At 34.6% G+C, this 17,499-nt stretch overlaps 2 protein-coding genes across 7 annotated transcripts in view; both read right to left on the minus strand.

Annotated features, from left to right (window-relative positions):
• The window catches only part of LOC110993496 (DNA N6-methyl adenine demethylase), a 97,542-nt gene extending 91,926 nt beyond the window's left edge, over positions 1 to 5,616 (minus strand). For all 6 annotated transcript variants that reach the window (XM_045632311.1, XM_045632310.1, XM_022259784.2 and 3 more), the window contains exon 1: positions 5,496 to 5,616. The gene's annotated coding sequence lies outside the window, so the exon portion shown is untranslated. The remainder of the gene's footprint in view (positions 1 to 5,495) is intronic.
• A 5,909-nt stretch (positions 5,617 to 11,525) lies between these two features.
• The window catches only part of LOC110993522 (protein spaetzle 5), a 28,941-nt gene continuing 22,967 nt past the window's right edge, over positions 11,526 to 17,499 (minus strand). The window contains exons 3-8 of the mRNA XM_022259818.2: positions 16,488 to 16,630; positions 15,632 to 15,849; positions 15,046 to 15,340; positions 13,857 to 14,027; positions 13,356 to 13,529; positions 11,526 to 12,242 (exon numbers count right to left, since the gene is read on the minus strand). Of these exons, the coding sequence (XP_022115510.2) occupies positions 12,071 to 12,242; positions 13,356 to 13,529; positions 13,857 to 14,027; positions 15,046 to 15,340; positions 15,632 to 15,849; positions 16,488 to 16,630 (1,173 nt within the window). The 3' untranslated portion in view covers positions 11,526 to 12,070. The remainder of the gene's footprint in view (positions 12,243 to 13,355; positions 13,530 to 13,856; positions 14,028 to 15,045; positions 15,341 to 15,631; positions 15,850 to 16,487; positions 16,631 to 17,499) is intronic.

The following is a 17,499-nucleotide window of genomic DNA, read 5'->3' on the forward strand; positions in this document are numbered from 1 at the left end:
GGGACTAAATTGTAACATGCCTATTTCGACTTTCGCCTTCCTAAGAGTTACTAATACATATCTCAGATGTCATGTATGCTGAAAGTGAGTTATCAGTATTACTAAATCTTAAAGATTTTTATAATAATCGGTAGGGTAATCTAAAACTACATTCGTCTCAATAAATGTTAAATCGTGAAACTTAATGCCTAGAATGGCATATGAATTTCGTATTGAAAGACACGTAGAATGATTCTATCATTGCGTCATCAAGACACAAACGTGCGATCAAAACGTCCCGACTAGCAATCAAGGCGAAACTCTTTGTAGATGTGCACAAAGAACGCCCGACGAAAAAAAAAAAGATTAAAAAGCTCAGAACGGAACGCAAGTCGAAATGTCGTGTGCGTGTGTTGTTATTACAAAACGTGTGAATGTGTGCGCAAGGATTCGTCTGTGCATCAAATGTGTGGGTGAGGTGTGAATGTGTGGGAAACGCGATAGTATCTGGGTCTCCGTTGTCAAGGGCAACCGTACAAACGCTGCAGCATGCATCGCGCTTTCAGCTCTGCGCTGCAATTATACGGCTTATTTTTAGAATCGGATGTTGTCGCTTTTTTGTGCATCGCGTGGTGCAGCGAACGCATGTTTAGATGACGTTCGGAAATCCTTGAATCTTGGAACCGTAGACGGGAATGCACGCAATGCGAACTCGAGTTGGTTTTGAACTAAATTCGACGGACTTCTATGGCTTATATACTTCTCAGCACTTGCTTTATATAACCTTTGATTTGATGGACACCTATTCAGGTAGTATTAGTATGCGATTCTCAATCTTCGAGTCGTAAATTCGATCACTCACTGTGAGCAATTAGCAATTGCTTGAAATGTAATATCGTAAGGAAATTTATTCCTAAGCATCAACGATATATGGCCACAACTGGCTCACTTACTTGACTCTAAAGAATGACAACAAACACAGATTTGCAAAACTTTTCACACACGGCACTTCATAATTTTATTACAGCACTTTAATATACAATTATCGTTACACAGCTGAATTATCATGATTTTTTATAGTTCAAACCATCTGTGTTATAAAGTTATAAGTAACATCCGGCACACATAATACCTGGACCGGAAATCGATATCTCCGTTGATCATTGCTGATAATGACGTGATAAGTGAATCGATCATATTTACGGCCACATTTTAACTGTATTAACTGTAAGGACTACTGTACTGGTGGATAATATTTGAACTATTTATGGATGTATAAAAGTAAAAAAAATTGTATACTCTTGAAATTGTGTTTATGATTTAAGTTTTTAGTGATTTATGACTTACAAAGGACGCCGTGCGATGTAAAGCCCAATTGTTAATTATATAAATAATAAAAATATTATTTTTTGTACTATAGTATTTTTAATAGGAAGCAAAAACCACAAAAAGGAACTGGGTATAGGTCCCTGATCGAGTAGGCCTACGCCCGATCTACGTCTTGATGCAGATGAAAGGAATATACAATTAATTTTTTATTAAGGTTTGAAAATCCTCAACCTTTCAATTTATTACACACGTATGTATGACTGAAGTTGTATTGCATTTGGATAATACTAAACTAGCGAATATAAATCCAAAAACAAAAGAGGTTTACAAAACGACGCGTTTCATTTCCTAATCAAATTTATATATCAAAGCGTATAAGACAAAAAACTTTAACAATAATTAGTTAATACACTTGAGAAAATATAAGAAAATATTCTAAAGCGCCTTTTCTAGTTCGTATGTCGTCACAAATTGAGCGCTGCCAAATATGTCAACAGGTTTGACAGCTCCTGAAACTAGATTAAAGTTTAATTGACGTTCCAGAATAATATATTTCTAAACCTTTTCATGTCGATATAAACGCAATGGTATTTTAAAGTCTATTTTATGTATTACTCAGTAAGTGTGCCTTACTAGTAACTTCAGCGAGCCTCACTCATCTCTGAGATCTTAGGTTCGATCCCCGCCTGTGCACCAATGGTCTTTCTTTCTATTTGCGCATTTAACATTCGCTCAATCAGTCAACGAAAATATCTTGAGCAAAGCGTCTTAGACCCAAAAAGTCGACGGCGTGCGTCAGGCACAGGAGACTGATCATCAATTTGCCTATTTGATTGACAAATGATCATGAAAGAGGTGCAGAAATCGCTACAGATTTTTTTAAATAAGTTTTTAGTCTTCTGTGCAAGACATATTTTTTTGGTTCAGATACATGCAATAACTCGCAATCAAAAACCACAGATAAAAGTGAAATTGACTGTACTATAGCTTTAAAATCTTTCTCACACCAGCCATAGAGTATAATCAATCGTAATGATACGTCACACAGGATATGTGCATCAGGGTGATTACCCATAGCGACATAGCTAATGTTATATTTTATAACGGCTAAAAATAGCCTGTTTATATAACTTTTCACTGTAATAAACGTTTTAAATCTCTCCTTTTGACGAATTCACGAAAAATCGAGATAACAGCAACTTTAATTTGAATTAATTGTGTATGTCTAATTGAAGTATTTAGTCGAATTATTTATTTTAAGAATTTTTAATCAGCCGTCGCTTGAACATGGTAGCAAATATACCGAGTCAAGAATTGTATTTTTTTTTAAAATAATTGATATAATATATAAATAATATATTAAAACTCGAGTATGTGTGGTTTTTAAATGACTTTTTTCAGTGCCCCACCACTATGTGGAACCAGCTGCCCACTGATTTCTGAACCAATTGGACTGAGGGTCCTTCATGAAAAGAGCGTACCAAGTTTTAAAAGGCCGGCAAAACTTGCGTGCTTTCTGGCATTATGAATGGCCATGGGCGGCGGTGTCACTTAACAGGTAAGCCTCCTATACGTTTCCGTCCATACATAAAACAACGTTAATTGGTCAATTGTTTTGTATGTACCTTTAAAATTGTTCAAGTAGGTACAAACGACTTAGCTTTCCTAACATAACAGTTTATTGATAGAAATAGCCTCAATATCACCTACAAGACTCTACCCGTGACGTCACCGAACCCGAAACAAAAGACGATCGGAGATTAATCCACATTACAATGATAAGAAAGAGTCCCGATATAGAGTTACGTCCCATCCCATTGAAGCACTCGAGCTGTTGAATAGAGCCGCAGATGTGGCGTTTTTTACAACAATCTTTCCCACACTACCACTTTTTCTGATGCCTCAATACCAAATAGCTGTCGAAATACACAACTTTCACCCCTAGCACATTGGGATAAAGCTCGCATCGTAGTTGAGACAATTTTGTAGAGATTTTTTGTAGTCTACTATCGGATGCGACATCGGAAATTGACTATTTTTTGTATTACACCTATGAAGCTGCATTATTTGGAGGAAGTCACATATGTGATTGTAATGTTTTTCATTGTTTGCGATCAAATTTAATACATTTCCTTTGTGCTTTGATACCGAATTTTTTATAGCGAAAAACAGAGTTAAATTCTTGCATATTACGTTCGTAAGAAGTTTCGTCACATTAAAATGTAACCAAACGATAGGTAAAAACCTTTTTTATTATCAAAACGATTTGTTTCTAAATTAAAATATTGCAAGTTTGAATACGCGGTTAGAACACAAAAATATATAATTCTCGAGCTTCCGATTAAATATCAATCAAGTTGTGTAATAATTAATTTAATCGAATATTTTCTTATTAAAGATTCAACCAAATTAATAATCCAAATATAGGTATTACAAAGCGACAGCGTGCATTCACCGGCGAGACTGTTGAACATATAATATTCTTTACAGCATACAACTTCCAGACGATATTTGAACAAAATACTTTATGAAAACTGAGTCCTTAGTAAGGAGCAATAAGATAGGGATTATCGCGAAATGAATCGACTTAGGACCATACCAGATATTGAGTTTATGTAAACATAACTTCCAATATGGTATTGGGTGATTTTAGTTGAAAACAAAATTGATATAACTTTTAATATTGAAGGAGCGATGCGAGCTTTGGAGATGCATTAGGAGGTAAATGTTTATATGTATATCAAAGTGTTTTGTGTATTTTAATAATTTTCTTTTCTAATATTTAATAAAATAATTAAAGTGGCAAGATGCGCATGACTTACCGGTTACAGAAGAAATAATTTTAGATTTTATACAGCTCTTTTTAGTAGATAAGTTATGGACTAGATGTCAATGTCTACTTTCCGAAACTAGAAAAAGGTAACATAGTTGAACAAGAACTCATAATCTTACAGACGTAATAATTGTTGAGTTTTTTATCCCGCTCTATAAGTTATGGACAAGACATGGTATCAACGTGCATGCTTCCGAAACTAGGAAAAGGAAACATAACTCGAACTAAAAAGGAAGCGTGCATTGCACAATCTGTGGCCGCTGTCAGCGGCTGGGACAAAATTGGCCAATTTGTTTATTTGTTTTCATTGGTCGAACTGAACTTGACTCGCCATTATCACATTCACGAGAGGAAGGCGTATTTATTCGATTATCCGTGGGAGCGGCCTGGATTGTCTTATCTCTCAGATTGCTGTGAACAATTTTCTCAACAATTGGGTGATCTTTTATGCATTAATCCAAATATATGTATGGCTCAATATGTGTGTGTGAAGTGACCTTTGTTATGGGTCATGAAGTAAGTTATAGATTTCATTGGTTATCTATTGCATGCTAGATTAAGCTCCCAAAAGCGAATGTGGAGTTACATGTATAAGGTTAACTTCGGCGGACAGAGAAGTTATATCAGTAATCAACTTTAGTCTCACAAAAATACACGCGCGCTATCTATAACAGACAAAAAGACTTGCTTAAGCAAATGCCTAAGTAAATGTGTCTTGTCTAAGACTTTTTACAATACTTATTTAATAAGCAATCATTGTAATTATAAAAATAGATGTACTTATGTATTAATTTAATGTTAGTACTGAGAATAATAACTGTAATAGGTAAAACATAAAGAAAAGCATTGTGCCTGTACATAAAACGGTCCAATTTCATTACACCACAACTCATGCGCAGAAACAACGATGCGTCATACGAACTGTCTTTGACATTTCACAAATGCTTTTTACCCGAAGTACGTATAACAATACCTAAGTAAATTAATCTCCTAAATACATATTATATAGATCATAAAAAACATGAAATAGATTGTTTTGTTTTGCTACTCGATAACGAGAAGTAGAGTTAACTTTTAAACCAACGTTTGAAAGTTTCAAATAGTTTGTGTATAAACTATCTCTATAATACATAGATAGTTATAATTCTGAACTATAAGTAAATACCTAATTTAAAACAATGGATCTTGTGCCTAAAACTTCATACAAAGTTTGCATACATTCGCGAAATACGAAAGCTCGGCGGAAGCTCACGGGAACTGGCTTCACGCTCGGCTGCCGCTAACTAAACAATCCACAAAAAAGCTCACAACTTTATAATACACTTCCACAAAGCTCACAAAACTACACCGGTACCTTTTCTGGCTTGATCCATCCGCGTCCCTCGGTGCGGCAACGGAATGACGCGAAAATAAACAAAAAGCAGCGATCGTGTTAGTTTGCGGTGTTATTCGCGGGCAACGTCGCGAGTTCACGCGACGGCATACAGCGGAGGACTGGCGGCGGGCGCGCTTCGAATCCTATACGACTCTCTCAGGGAGAAAAGCGCTTTTAAGGATTCAAAAGCAATGAATTTTTGGTTGTTTGTGCAAAAAAATCTAAAGATTTTAATAATGTGAATAAAATGTAAATCATCTTGTGTAATATGAATTCCTACTAGCACTAAATAGATTTTTACAATAAAGCAAAATGTATATTTGCAATAAAACCCAAAAGCCTATAATCATAACAAATGTACAACATTGTGTCAACATTGTCTTTAAAACACATATTAATGTAGTACCTAAATCTGGAAACCGAAGTTAGGTATAATACTCTAGCTGGCATAGAAATCAATGTCAACTAATTATCGACAAGCATGAATTGGATATCAAAAACTCTTCACCACTGTACCACGCTTTATTAGTTTTAAAGCGCTTTAAGCTCTAAGTTGTGCTTTCGTCCGCGGCCGACGCAGCTGCCGGCGCGACCAATCGTCGCCGGTCACGTGACACCCCGCGCCCGCACACGCTTGTTTACAAATAATAATAATACCTAAGGCGCCGCCTCTACGGGCTACGAGCTACGCACAGCTGTCGCTGCATTTGGCGGGATTCGAAGCACATTCGCTGTGCGTTTCGATCAACTTTGAAGCTTTCGTTATCGATCCGTTACGCGCACGAGTCAACGCGTTATACGCACTTTGTTTTATGCTATTCGTTACTACTACGAATGTGTTTCATATTAAATAGCAAAATGGGGAGGAATTTTGTCTATCACGAAATATTTCTGTCATATCCGAAGCCGGTTAATGTTATTATTTAGTCATTTTCGCGAGGGAATACATCCCCAGTTGTGACAGGTTGGTATTTCCGATTGTTTTGCGTTCGTAAGGTGCAAGAGGGTTAGACCCTTGGCATAGCATTCACCTACATTCTGGTCCCCTTCGAATTGGCACTGATCTGAGGTGCCATGGCCTGGCGGGACACTTGACGAGCTGACCTGAACCCTGTCACCTATTTCACACCCTTCTTATTAAGTAATCATATCGCATTACTTAATAACTTATGAAGGAATAACTTAGGAAGAGGCTTTGAAATTAGTATTCATTTAATAGGCGACAGTTAGTTGCTTAACTTTGTTTGTAAGACAAAAATATGTCTTTAAGCGGCAACTTGTACCGTACAATGAAGATTAAAAACATCTCCAATCAGGATAAAACAGGTAAACGGGTATCAGTCAACTTTTTAAACAAATTTATAGCAAGTTTCGAATTCGCCTCTTTGCATTTTGAACCGAGATCACAAAACTTAAAAAGAATAAAAAGTACAACAGTAAACAAGAAACAGAACACATTAGATAAAATTACAGTATTTTTTTTAAACATTACACAAAAAAGATAACCAAGATAAAAGTACACTCAGAAACAAAAACAATGAATTTTGAAAGAAGTAATTAAACAAAAAACACACAAATCTATAATTTATTATCCGTTATAGTCAGTCAGAGACTACAAACCTCATATGTATATAGAACTAAACCTGCAGCTGAAAATCGGACTTCAAGGCAGATTACAAAATACCATCAACTGCCACGCACAACAATTCGACTCAAGATAAGAGCGTTCAAATTATCAATAGGTCGGGAACGCACTTGCGATCCTTTTCAATCCAGGTTCAGGAATCGTCCTCATAGAATGCATAGTTCCTTAAAAAATACTCAGTTCCGATATCTTCTAATATTATTTGGCATTACGTAAAATAATGGAACACTTTTCTTGTTAATATTATATTTTCGTGCATTTACTCCCTATAAAACCAATTAGCACAACTTGTCGTGTCACAAATCTTTGTCAAACAGCACACGCTAAATTTTATCGAAAATGTACAAATAATGAAAGTGTAGATGTAGAACTTTGATATGTTCGTGTTTCTTTCATATTAATTGACTTACATAAGGTTTAAATTTAGGTTAAATTATAAAAAAGGTGCCACAAAAACTTAGATTTCGAATAGAAAGTTGATTACGAAAATATATGTACTAATTATAATTGATGTTACTTAAAACTAATAAATTATCATTGATAATGAATATATTATTTAAGTGTTAACTTTTATTTTACATATTTTAGCTTTATATATGTGGTGATGTAACGCGTCCATAACGGGACAGAGCACTTTTGCACCTGTTTCATTATTTCTTTAAGGCAATTGCGAAATTGAACCGCCATTTGCAGCTTCTAAATATTTGTCTGACCAGAATCAAACTCAGGACCAGATTATACGATAATGTGACAGAAACAGTATTTCTGTCACCTATTAAACCCACTGTTTATAATGAACATTCGTACATAATAGTGGCACATAAACCAGGATGTTGTTTAAATATGAACAGCTCCTTTTTTGAAGGAAAACGTACCAATATGGTACGTGTACGTACGTACGTACGCCATAAACGGCAGTATCAATTAACATCACATGAGCCTCCTGTTATAGTAGATAATAACAAAACAAAGAGTAGAATAGCTGATTAAAGTAATGTATTTATTTATTTTAGACCCTATGATTTAAATATCAATATCTATAATATAATATGTTTAAAGTTGGCCCTTCAAGAAAAGAGCGTACCAATTCTTAAAAGGCCGGCAACGCACTCGCGAGCCCTCTGGCATTGAGAGTGTCCATGGGCGGCGGTATCACTTAACATCAGGTGAGCCTCCTGCCCGTTTGCCCCCTGTTCTATAAAAAAAAAATATCAAACGCTACAGGTATTTCACATTTTTACACAATTTCCAGGCTTATTTTAATATATTATCTTTACATGTAGTATAATGACTATATAATTTATATATTAAATTAGTCTGGCTGTGGCTTAGACACTTTTTTTGCAGTTAATATTATTTATTTTTATTTATTTATTTTATTTATTCACACTTCGTTGCTAGAAAGAAACACAAATAACACAATATATATAAATTACAAGGGCGGCCTTATCGCTAACAAACGATCTCTTCCAGGCAACCCTAGTAAGAAAAGAAAACAATAAATAAAAAAATGATGAGTGGAAGAAGTGCATAACCAGAAGTTATATAAAAAACGAAATATATTTATATTAATCAATGAAAATGAACAAAAATTTCAAATGAACCTTAATCTAGAGAGAAAAAAAAACAAATAACATTATTAGTTATTACGGTGAAAGAAACTAGCACAACCAGATATAAAATATAGTCCAATAAACAAACACAGAAAACTGTTGCAGAAATACTATTTTGTCGTAAATCTTATTATTTAGTTTAATATTTTATTGAATTGATTTTCTCCCGCTCCCGATATGACTCATCAAAATTTTACCGCAAACTCAATTTTTCATCTAACATCATTATTTTTCCCATATTCGTCATAGTCTTGCCATCTGTTATTATTATAGTCACTTTGTTTTTGTATCTGTCGTTTATTTTGCACGACAGTATCTGATAAAATAAGAAATAAATTTGTTTATTACAAGCTTGTATTGCCTTTATAATTATTTACGAATGTATCGCCTTATATAGTTCTGTATATGTTATGGTAGGACGTATATATACAAAAACGAACATGTTCTTTGGTCTAACTCATTTCGCTAATTGTATGAAAATTATAGCTTTTTATCTGCACATACATTAAGATATAATATATTAAATAGTTATCTTTCGTAATCTTTCTCTCAACACGCATACAAATTTGCCAATCAAAAGTCGTTTAGGAACTTTTAACAAAATGTTTTATCCCTTAAAAACGCCATACTACGACTCATTATACCTTCATTCATACATGTTCCAAAAATGTACGTATGACCCCTAAAATTCTTAATTACTTCTATAATATATCAAAAACAAACGCGCGGTAAGTGAAATCAAAAATGAAAAAGATTGCAACGCGTGCAAACCGTTTTCTTGCATCATGTCGTGCCAATTTCATTGCTACAAAAGTGCGTAATATCGATCACCAACCTTACCCCATCCTCTATCTCTCTCATACAACGCACTTTATATCCCAAATCCATAAAGCCGTAAAACGAAACGGAACGCGTCTTCAACTCTATGGATAGACAGCGCACCGCCATTTTGTATTCACCCCGAGCGCTTAGGACCCTCTTTCGCGCCAATTATTTCCCCCGTCGTGGTCGTCATGACGACCGATCTGTCACACGCACAGAACATAAAACGCAAGCATTGATTTTTTCCCTGCTTCCTTTTACGCGTGTCGAGCTTTTTGCTTCAATTTTTATTTTTGAAGCGAGAGTTTTGGCGCTTCACCCAACTGTTTTCAAGTTCATTGTTACTTGTACAGAGAATAATTCTTTTGTTTTACAAACAAGCCACTATTTACTTTCAGTTTTAAGTGATTATTTTCATGCCTTAGAATTAACGCGCGTTGTAATTTCCCTCATGAATCAGAACATGAAACATGTTTGTTCATCAATGTTTTTTTGGGGATATTATTATTATTCGTAAGTTTTGTCGGTCAGTTTACTAGACACAATTCTACGTATGTATTAAGCATTTTAACAACATCACTTAACAGTTAAAAAATGAAAGATCTGCAATACGAAATATTAAATTAATTATGCCATTGGTTTATTTTTACCAAAATAAAAAAATTGTTCACGCTGTAATCTAAAAAAATATTCACAACTGTTCTGTAAAATGCGTTAAATAGATTTTATTTGTAAATAAAAGTAACGCATAAGAGAAAACTTGTTAAGGTAGGCCTAACCCCGGGAAAACGAACCCTCGCTGTTGGACCGATTTTCAACCCTTAACGGCACGGCGTTAACTTGATCCAGGAAAATATGCTATTTCAACACTTTTTGGACATTAAAAGAAATTCGTTATTCCTTATATGACTCTAAGTTAAGTTAAGAGTTTAAACTCACATATTAGGCTTTTAATACAACACAGAATTAGTTCAGAGATTAAAGAGTACTTTAGTTTTTCTGACTAATTAATAATGTTGGCCTAGTGGCTAAGCGCACGAAACCCATCATTGAGGTAGTGTTTTCCAAGCACGGCTGCACCAAATACTAATTCTTTATGTATACCCAAATAACACTTTCGGGCGGTATAGGAAATATAGTGCGACAAGATTCGAGGATGATCGCCTAGTCCAAAAGCAAGAGTTAAAGAGCTGAATCTCTGATACTTCTTCTAACATTTCCATGAGCCGGAACATTTATTTCCATACCAGGACGATGGCCGCCAATTCTCGAAAGGCCTACGCTACGCTTCGCAATCTTCAACCTTCAATGCAACTGTCATGGACTTATCACTTAACTGAGTCTTCTGTAAGTCGTATAAACACGTGCTAAAAACCTTCTAATATGTGTATTTATTAATATGATATATCTAATAGATAATAATTGATATCAGTACATATAAAAGTATCTCAACAAAACATAACTTGTAATCATTGCAACTAAGTACTATCGTAAAAAGTTTTGAGACCCATGTAATAACGAGTCGGTTAATTCAGTCCCTACTTAAGGAACCTTCTGTCTCAGTTATTACGTAGTTAGCTAACCTAACATCAGATTTATGTTTAAACTTCGCTTGTCTTGTGACACATCATTGCATTTATTAACATTACATTTCCACTCAAAACAAGTCTACTTCACGATTTACAGTAAAACATTATATTTGTATTCGAATTGTGTAAGGAAATATAAGTGGTTTTGTATAATATCTGGGGTAATATTTTTGGATTGGTGATATATATTTTGTGGAATTAAGATTGGTCGGAGAAGAAAGCAGTATTTTTTTTATAGAACAGGGGGCAAACGGGCAGGAGGCGCACCTGATGTTAAGTGATACCGCCGCCCATGGACGCTCAATGCCTAAGGGTTCGCGATATAATAAAACAATAAATATAATTTCCATTTATTTATTATATCTATTTACAAAATATTATTGCACATAAATGCAAGTCAAGTGTATTAATGCTCAGAATGGATCTGAGAGATCAAAAACGTAATTTTATCTTTATTTGTTTTATACATCTGAAATATGGCGCCTTGGCATATTGTTTACATTATTATAGACAGTGTCCGCATTACTATTTTTCAATTATGGTTCGATATATTTACAATTATTGTTAGGATAGTATGTGTATTAATAATATAACAATTTTTAAAGTTTTCACATTTTCATATTTTATAAAAGCTATTAATATTCAAGAAATAGAAAGCTAGAATAGGTATTACTAATTACATTGTATTTTAATAATACTTCTTTAAATACTTTTACTCACATAACTTTTAACTTAAACTTCAACACAATTTTGTTATATATGATGTAATTTTAAATAAGGAACAAGTACATTGAAAAATCACATACAAGAGAGCTTTTATATAATACGCCATCTATCGTTGAGTAGCATCAACGGTATAACCTTTACGAGTAGCGCAAACATAATTTAATTATTATTAATGATAGTACATTGGCAACAGCTAGGAATCCAAAATACATCTGTATACAGTGTTTCTCCACTCGGCTGTAGGGCTACTAAACGTTTTTGAATGTATTTTTGCTCGCATCGTGATGAGTACCCACGAGGAATGCTGCATAATCCACTACATTCAGAGGATCTGAAAAAATATAATCATAAATAAAATTAAATTTTACAAGGTTTTTAGTTGTAAGTTAACTTAAAAGGAGTTCAGTAAAATTTTACAATCGTTCAAGTTTAACGAGCTTCGTTTAATAAAACCTAGATGGCGCTATAATAAAATTATAATGCATTATCTTATTGACAATAGTAATAGTAAATTCAGAGAACGCAGAGTAGTTCAGATTGAGTATTTGGTGGAGTATTGTGCTAATGAGACGCTGGACCAAATAGATACTCTCTTAGTCAACATAATTTGTGGTTAAGATTGTGATTTTAAGCGAGATCGGTGCCATAAACCCGCTACACTTTATAATTTAAGCTTAGCATGTTATTTGTAATGGTCAAAGGAATTAATCTAAATTAAATACTGTACGATAATAATTCGTTTTTATGTGCTTGCACTTTACCCACATGTCGCCCACTAAATATGTTTATGACGATGTGGACGAATTTGATGAATTAGTTAGTCTTGGTTGCCTGCCGAGAGGAAGGTATTGGTACTCAACGCGGAGCGGGAAGGGATTATCGCGCGGTCGGCAGCAACAGCTTGCAGCGGTCCGTGTATGGTAGGTCCAGCTTCTTAAAGCAGTCGACCGCACGGCGAAACTCTCCGCTCCGACCGCTCAGGAACTACTCGAGCGGTCCGTGTATTGCGGATATGAATTTAGTATGGAAACTGCAGATCGCCGTGCGGCGACCGGTCTACAGCAGTCGGTCTCTACTGCAACATGGGTCCTTTATGGCCAGCGTAACTCTCTGACTTATGTCACGGCTTGTCACATAACTCTCTGACAAGCCCGCTTTGTTTATTTTGTTTTTAATGATACTAAGGGCCTGTTTCACAATGTATGGTTAAAGTGCCAAATAGCTATGCAACACATAAATTATTCAAAAGATAAAAGTTCCAAATAAGATACTTCACATTTCATGACGTATAGCGCTATCTGACAGTCGTGAAACGCAAAAATACTATTTATCATACCAATAAGTAATAAATAGCTTATTTGGAACTTATCCGGACATTGTGAAACAGGCCCTAAATAAAAGTTGTTATACGTTTTGCAGTAAATTATTTAAACTGTGTACTTACGCGCACGTTTCTACTCGAACAAGCTGTGTCATATTGTCAGACATGTTGACAACATAACGCCAGTTGCCTTTGTTGTTTTGAGCTGCCTGCGGTTGAACAAACCGGGTCCTCACTTGGCATAGGTTGATGGTATTTGCCGCTTGACGCCTGGGACGTTCAGCGGATGGGTCTTCACTGAAAATTAATAATAATGGAATCTTCTGTAAACTAAAAGCACATAGGATGATCTCTTCCATGACCGTAGACTATTAAAAGAAATAGGGATGTTGTCGTCGGTCTAGTAATGATTGACTTTGCCAAACCCAGTGCACGCAAAACCGTTTCCGCCGCAAAACCATAAGCTGTCTCCGCTCTACTTGGTGTTGACTTTAGGTATACAATTTAGTTCCTAAGACACCCACAAGTCAGAAAGTACACCTTAAAAGTAATTTTACCTATAATAATAATAATAATGTTGTACTTATCTATGGTATAAGAAATAATTTAGTGAGAATTATTAACCTGGCAAGTCCCAAAGCTATCCTGAGCGCTTCTGCGCCTGTCAAAGGCCCTTTTGCAGATGCCTCCACCAATTCAGCGTTGCGCCTATGCCGACCGTGCCCCGCAGGATGTGTTGGAAATGATATAGATCTCTGAATCGTAACATCGCTGGATTGAGATGGTGAGATGTATCTGAAATAAATGGAATTAGTATATAAGTATATTTGCTATTATTTTTAACTTTGTATTTTCAAAATATCGACAGATTACTTTTATTATAAATATCAATTTTAACAAAGTAGCTAAACCTATCATATTTATTAGTTTATAGAATCTATTCGTTCGCAGATAAATTGATTACTTGTTCGTACTAAATAGATAGGATCTGTCAATTTATTCAGGGGTTATGTCGTGGTAGAAGTGGTACGGAAACAGAAAAAAATTCAATTGAACTGTTTCAATGTGCAATTATAAGATTTAATTAGAGCTCATGATGTGTTTTTTTTTAACTTTTACATAAATGTATCATAACAGTCGCCAACCACTAAAGAAATACTAACATGTAATGTAAATAATGAATAGCGGGTAATATATAATAGCTGGTAGGTTCGATCCCCGGATGTGCACCAATGGACTTTCGAGCATTTAAATTCGCTCGAACAGTGAAGGAAGACATCATGAGAGGAAGACACCGGCTTGCCTCAATCCCAAAAAGTAAAGTAGATAGATTGTGGTGTCACTGATTTATTATAATATATTACACTCACACATTGACGCACTGCACTCACACAGTCACTCATGCATTCATGTGTTGTTAAATAGTTAAACAAATTGTTCTGGAATTATTATTGTTATATGTCATTTTAGTACTGGTGGAATCCAAGAAAAAAAAATGTGAGCCGTCACTGGACGCCTGGCTGATGTGAAACATCGACATTATTTTGTAAAAGTAATATGCAAAAGAACAGACTGTGATAGGAACTAAATATGTATATCATAATGATAAAATAAAATATTATGATTTTTTTTCCAGATAACGATGACTATTTGATGAATAAACATTATTTTTATTAAATATTTTTAATATGAAATTTACTACTGCATTTAGACTGTATATCATATAGCGTGGCGACGCGTCGCCACGGCATGCGTCGCCACGCCAGAAATCGGTTTTACGTGCGGCTATAGATGTTTCACATCAAAAACTTACTTCCACCATTCGCTAGGATTGTACTCCGTCACTCCAGTCGACGCTTGTCTCAACCAATCGTTTTCGTAGTTTTGATAAAAGTTTGGGTTAAAATAATTCGGGTTATAGACACCAAGGTTTGGGGTCACACTATTCTGTTTCAAGCTCTTCTCGTTTATATTCCAATAACTAGGAGAGCTTTGGTAACCTTGGAAACCGAATTTGGAAAAGTTCGTCGCCTGAAAAGCTTTGATGTTGTACGGAGTTGGCTCGATTGATGATGGCGGTTGCAAGGGAGTCTTTGCCGTGTATATATCTGGAAAATTATATGATTTTTCTTAACAATAATTACATGTTTAAAATATTTGTATATACGTATGCAAGTGGCAAGTTATTTCCTTCCACTAATTAGAATCGAAAATTTGCGTTGTTTATTTGATTCAGCCATTTGTTTTTCATGTGATACTTTGAAGTTGTGAAAGGAAGCGTTTTTTTTTGTAATTGTAATAAAAATTAAAGTAATTGAATTGGTGTATACATGTCTTGTGATTTCGGGACACAACAATCATAAATAATTTAATTGTATTGAAAAAAAATCAATTATTACCCTGATTAAACCTCGCTTGAAACTTTGTATTGTAGTCCTTATGATAATTAGCACCATCATTAACCAATGATATCTGGTCCACGTGGGGCAAGGAGTTTGGTCCATAGCCGTAAGGATAAGCATCCTTCTTCACCGCTTCGAAATCATCCCGACTTTCATCTGAGAGAAGAGTCCGTATATCGTACTGGCCAGCCTGTACCAGCTTGCGGATTACATGTCTGGAAATCACAATAAATAAATAAATAAATAAATAAATAAATAAATAAATAAATAAATAAATAAATAAATAAATAAATAAATAAATAAATAAATAAATAAATAAATAAATAAATAAATAAATAAATAAATAAATAAATAAATAAATAAATAAATAAATAAATATATATATATAACTTCTCTAACATACATATACTGAACTCGCTAGCAAGAGACTGTTAAAAACGTTTTATATGTGTGCAGTAATGGCGTAAGCTAAAGTATAATATAAATTGGTAGTGATATGGAAAACAACAAATTTTTAACACCATTTTCTTTAAAAATCAGAGCTCAATACTCATTTGATGTTAAATTATATGGACACTTAATGTGCGTCGTGAGTGCGTTTCCGGTCTTTTAAGAATTGGTACGCTCTTTTCTTGAACCCTACGCTGAATTGGTTCGGAAATACTTTAGTGGGCATCTGGTTCCACTGGAATGAAATTTTCTTCTAATGTACAAAATTAAATACTTAGACAAATAACAGGTTTTCTTTGTCTCTAAAGAAAAATCGAGAAATTGATACAATCTTTGGATATTTTAGCGCCATTAGTTCTTAACAAATTGTGCGTAAATTTGTTTGTATAATAAAAAATCTTACTCTGGATATTGGTCTGGATGGAGGCAAAACGTGAGGCCTGGTTGAGCACAGGGTGGTGAACGTCCAGGCGGCGAGGGCTCGAATCCGCAATTTTGCCCATATGGACAGTTATAGCCATCACCGCCACTGGCTGCCCATATTATCTGGAAGGAAAATGTATTTATATATTTCCTATTTTTACAGTTACGTAATACTAATACAAAAACATAATAAGTAAAAACTTAAAACCTAAACCATTTCATAACTAATTATAAATAATGCAGTTCTTTTGAATTCCGCCAGTGTGCAACTAAATACATCTACATATACATCTACATAAACATCTACATGTACATCTGTCTCACACGCTATAATATTTAGTGTGCGCAAGACGTGTAAATGGTGCTTCACTGCCAGCAATTGAGATCACTTACCACGCCGACTTTTGTTATTTGGCACACGCAGACCCAGTCTTTCCAACATTTCCACATTATATACTCTACCTCTAAGGACCTTAAAAAAATATAATGTGATAGTAAGTTCCCTCCTTATCTCTTACTTGCTATATCCTACCATACCCAAGACAAATAAAGTTCGATACATTTTGGGATAAAATGGGTACACTCCATACAGCTACATGTAAATGTATCTCGTAAATTTATTTTGAATATGCTACACCTTTAGAGATTTTTTTTTCTTATGGGACCCAAATCATAAGAGTTACGTATTCCAAGTAGTTTAGTTGTGGTATCCTAACCAAGTAGGTCGCATTTTTTTTCGGCTACCCTCATTATTTTCCGTAATTATTTTAATTCCAATTCAACATTAATAAATCTATTTTTCAGCGCATTATAGTCTTTTTTCTGCTCTTCAAAGCGGTTCAGCATGTCTTGCCTAAAATCCTTAATTTCTTTAAGCAAGTAATTGAAATAATTCTCAACAAGAACATCATTTTTTTGAGGACTTACGCTTTTCGGGGTTATGGTAATTTGAGATCCTTAACGATTTATTTTATCAACCTTGGAGGCGTAAC

The sequence above is a fragment of the Pieris rapae genome, chromosome 19, assembly GCF_905147795.1.
Source record: "Pieris rapae chromosome 19, ilPieRapa1.1, whole genome shotgun sequence".
Taxonomy (NCBI): Eukaryota; Metazoa; Arthropoda; class Insecta; order Lepidoptera; family Pieridae; genus Pieris; species Pieris rapae.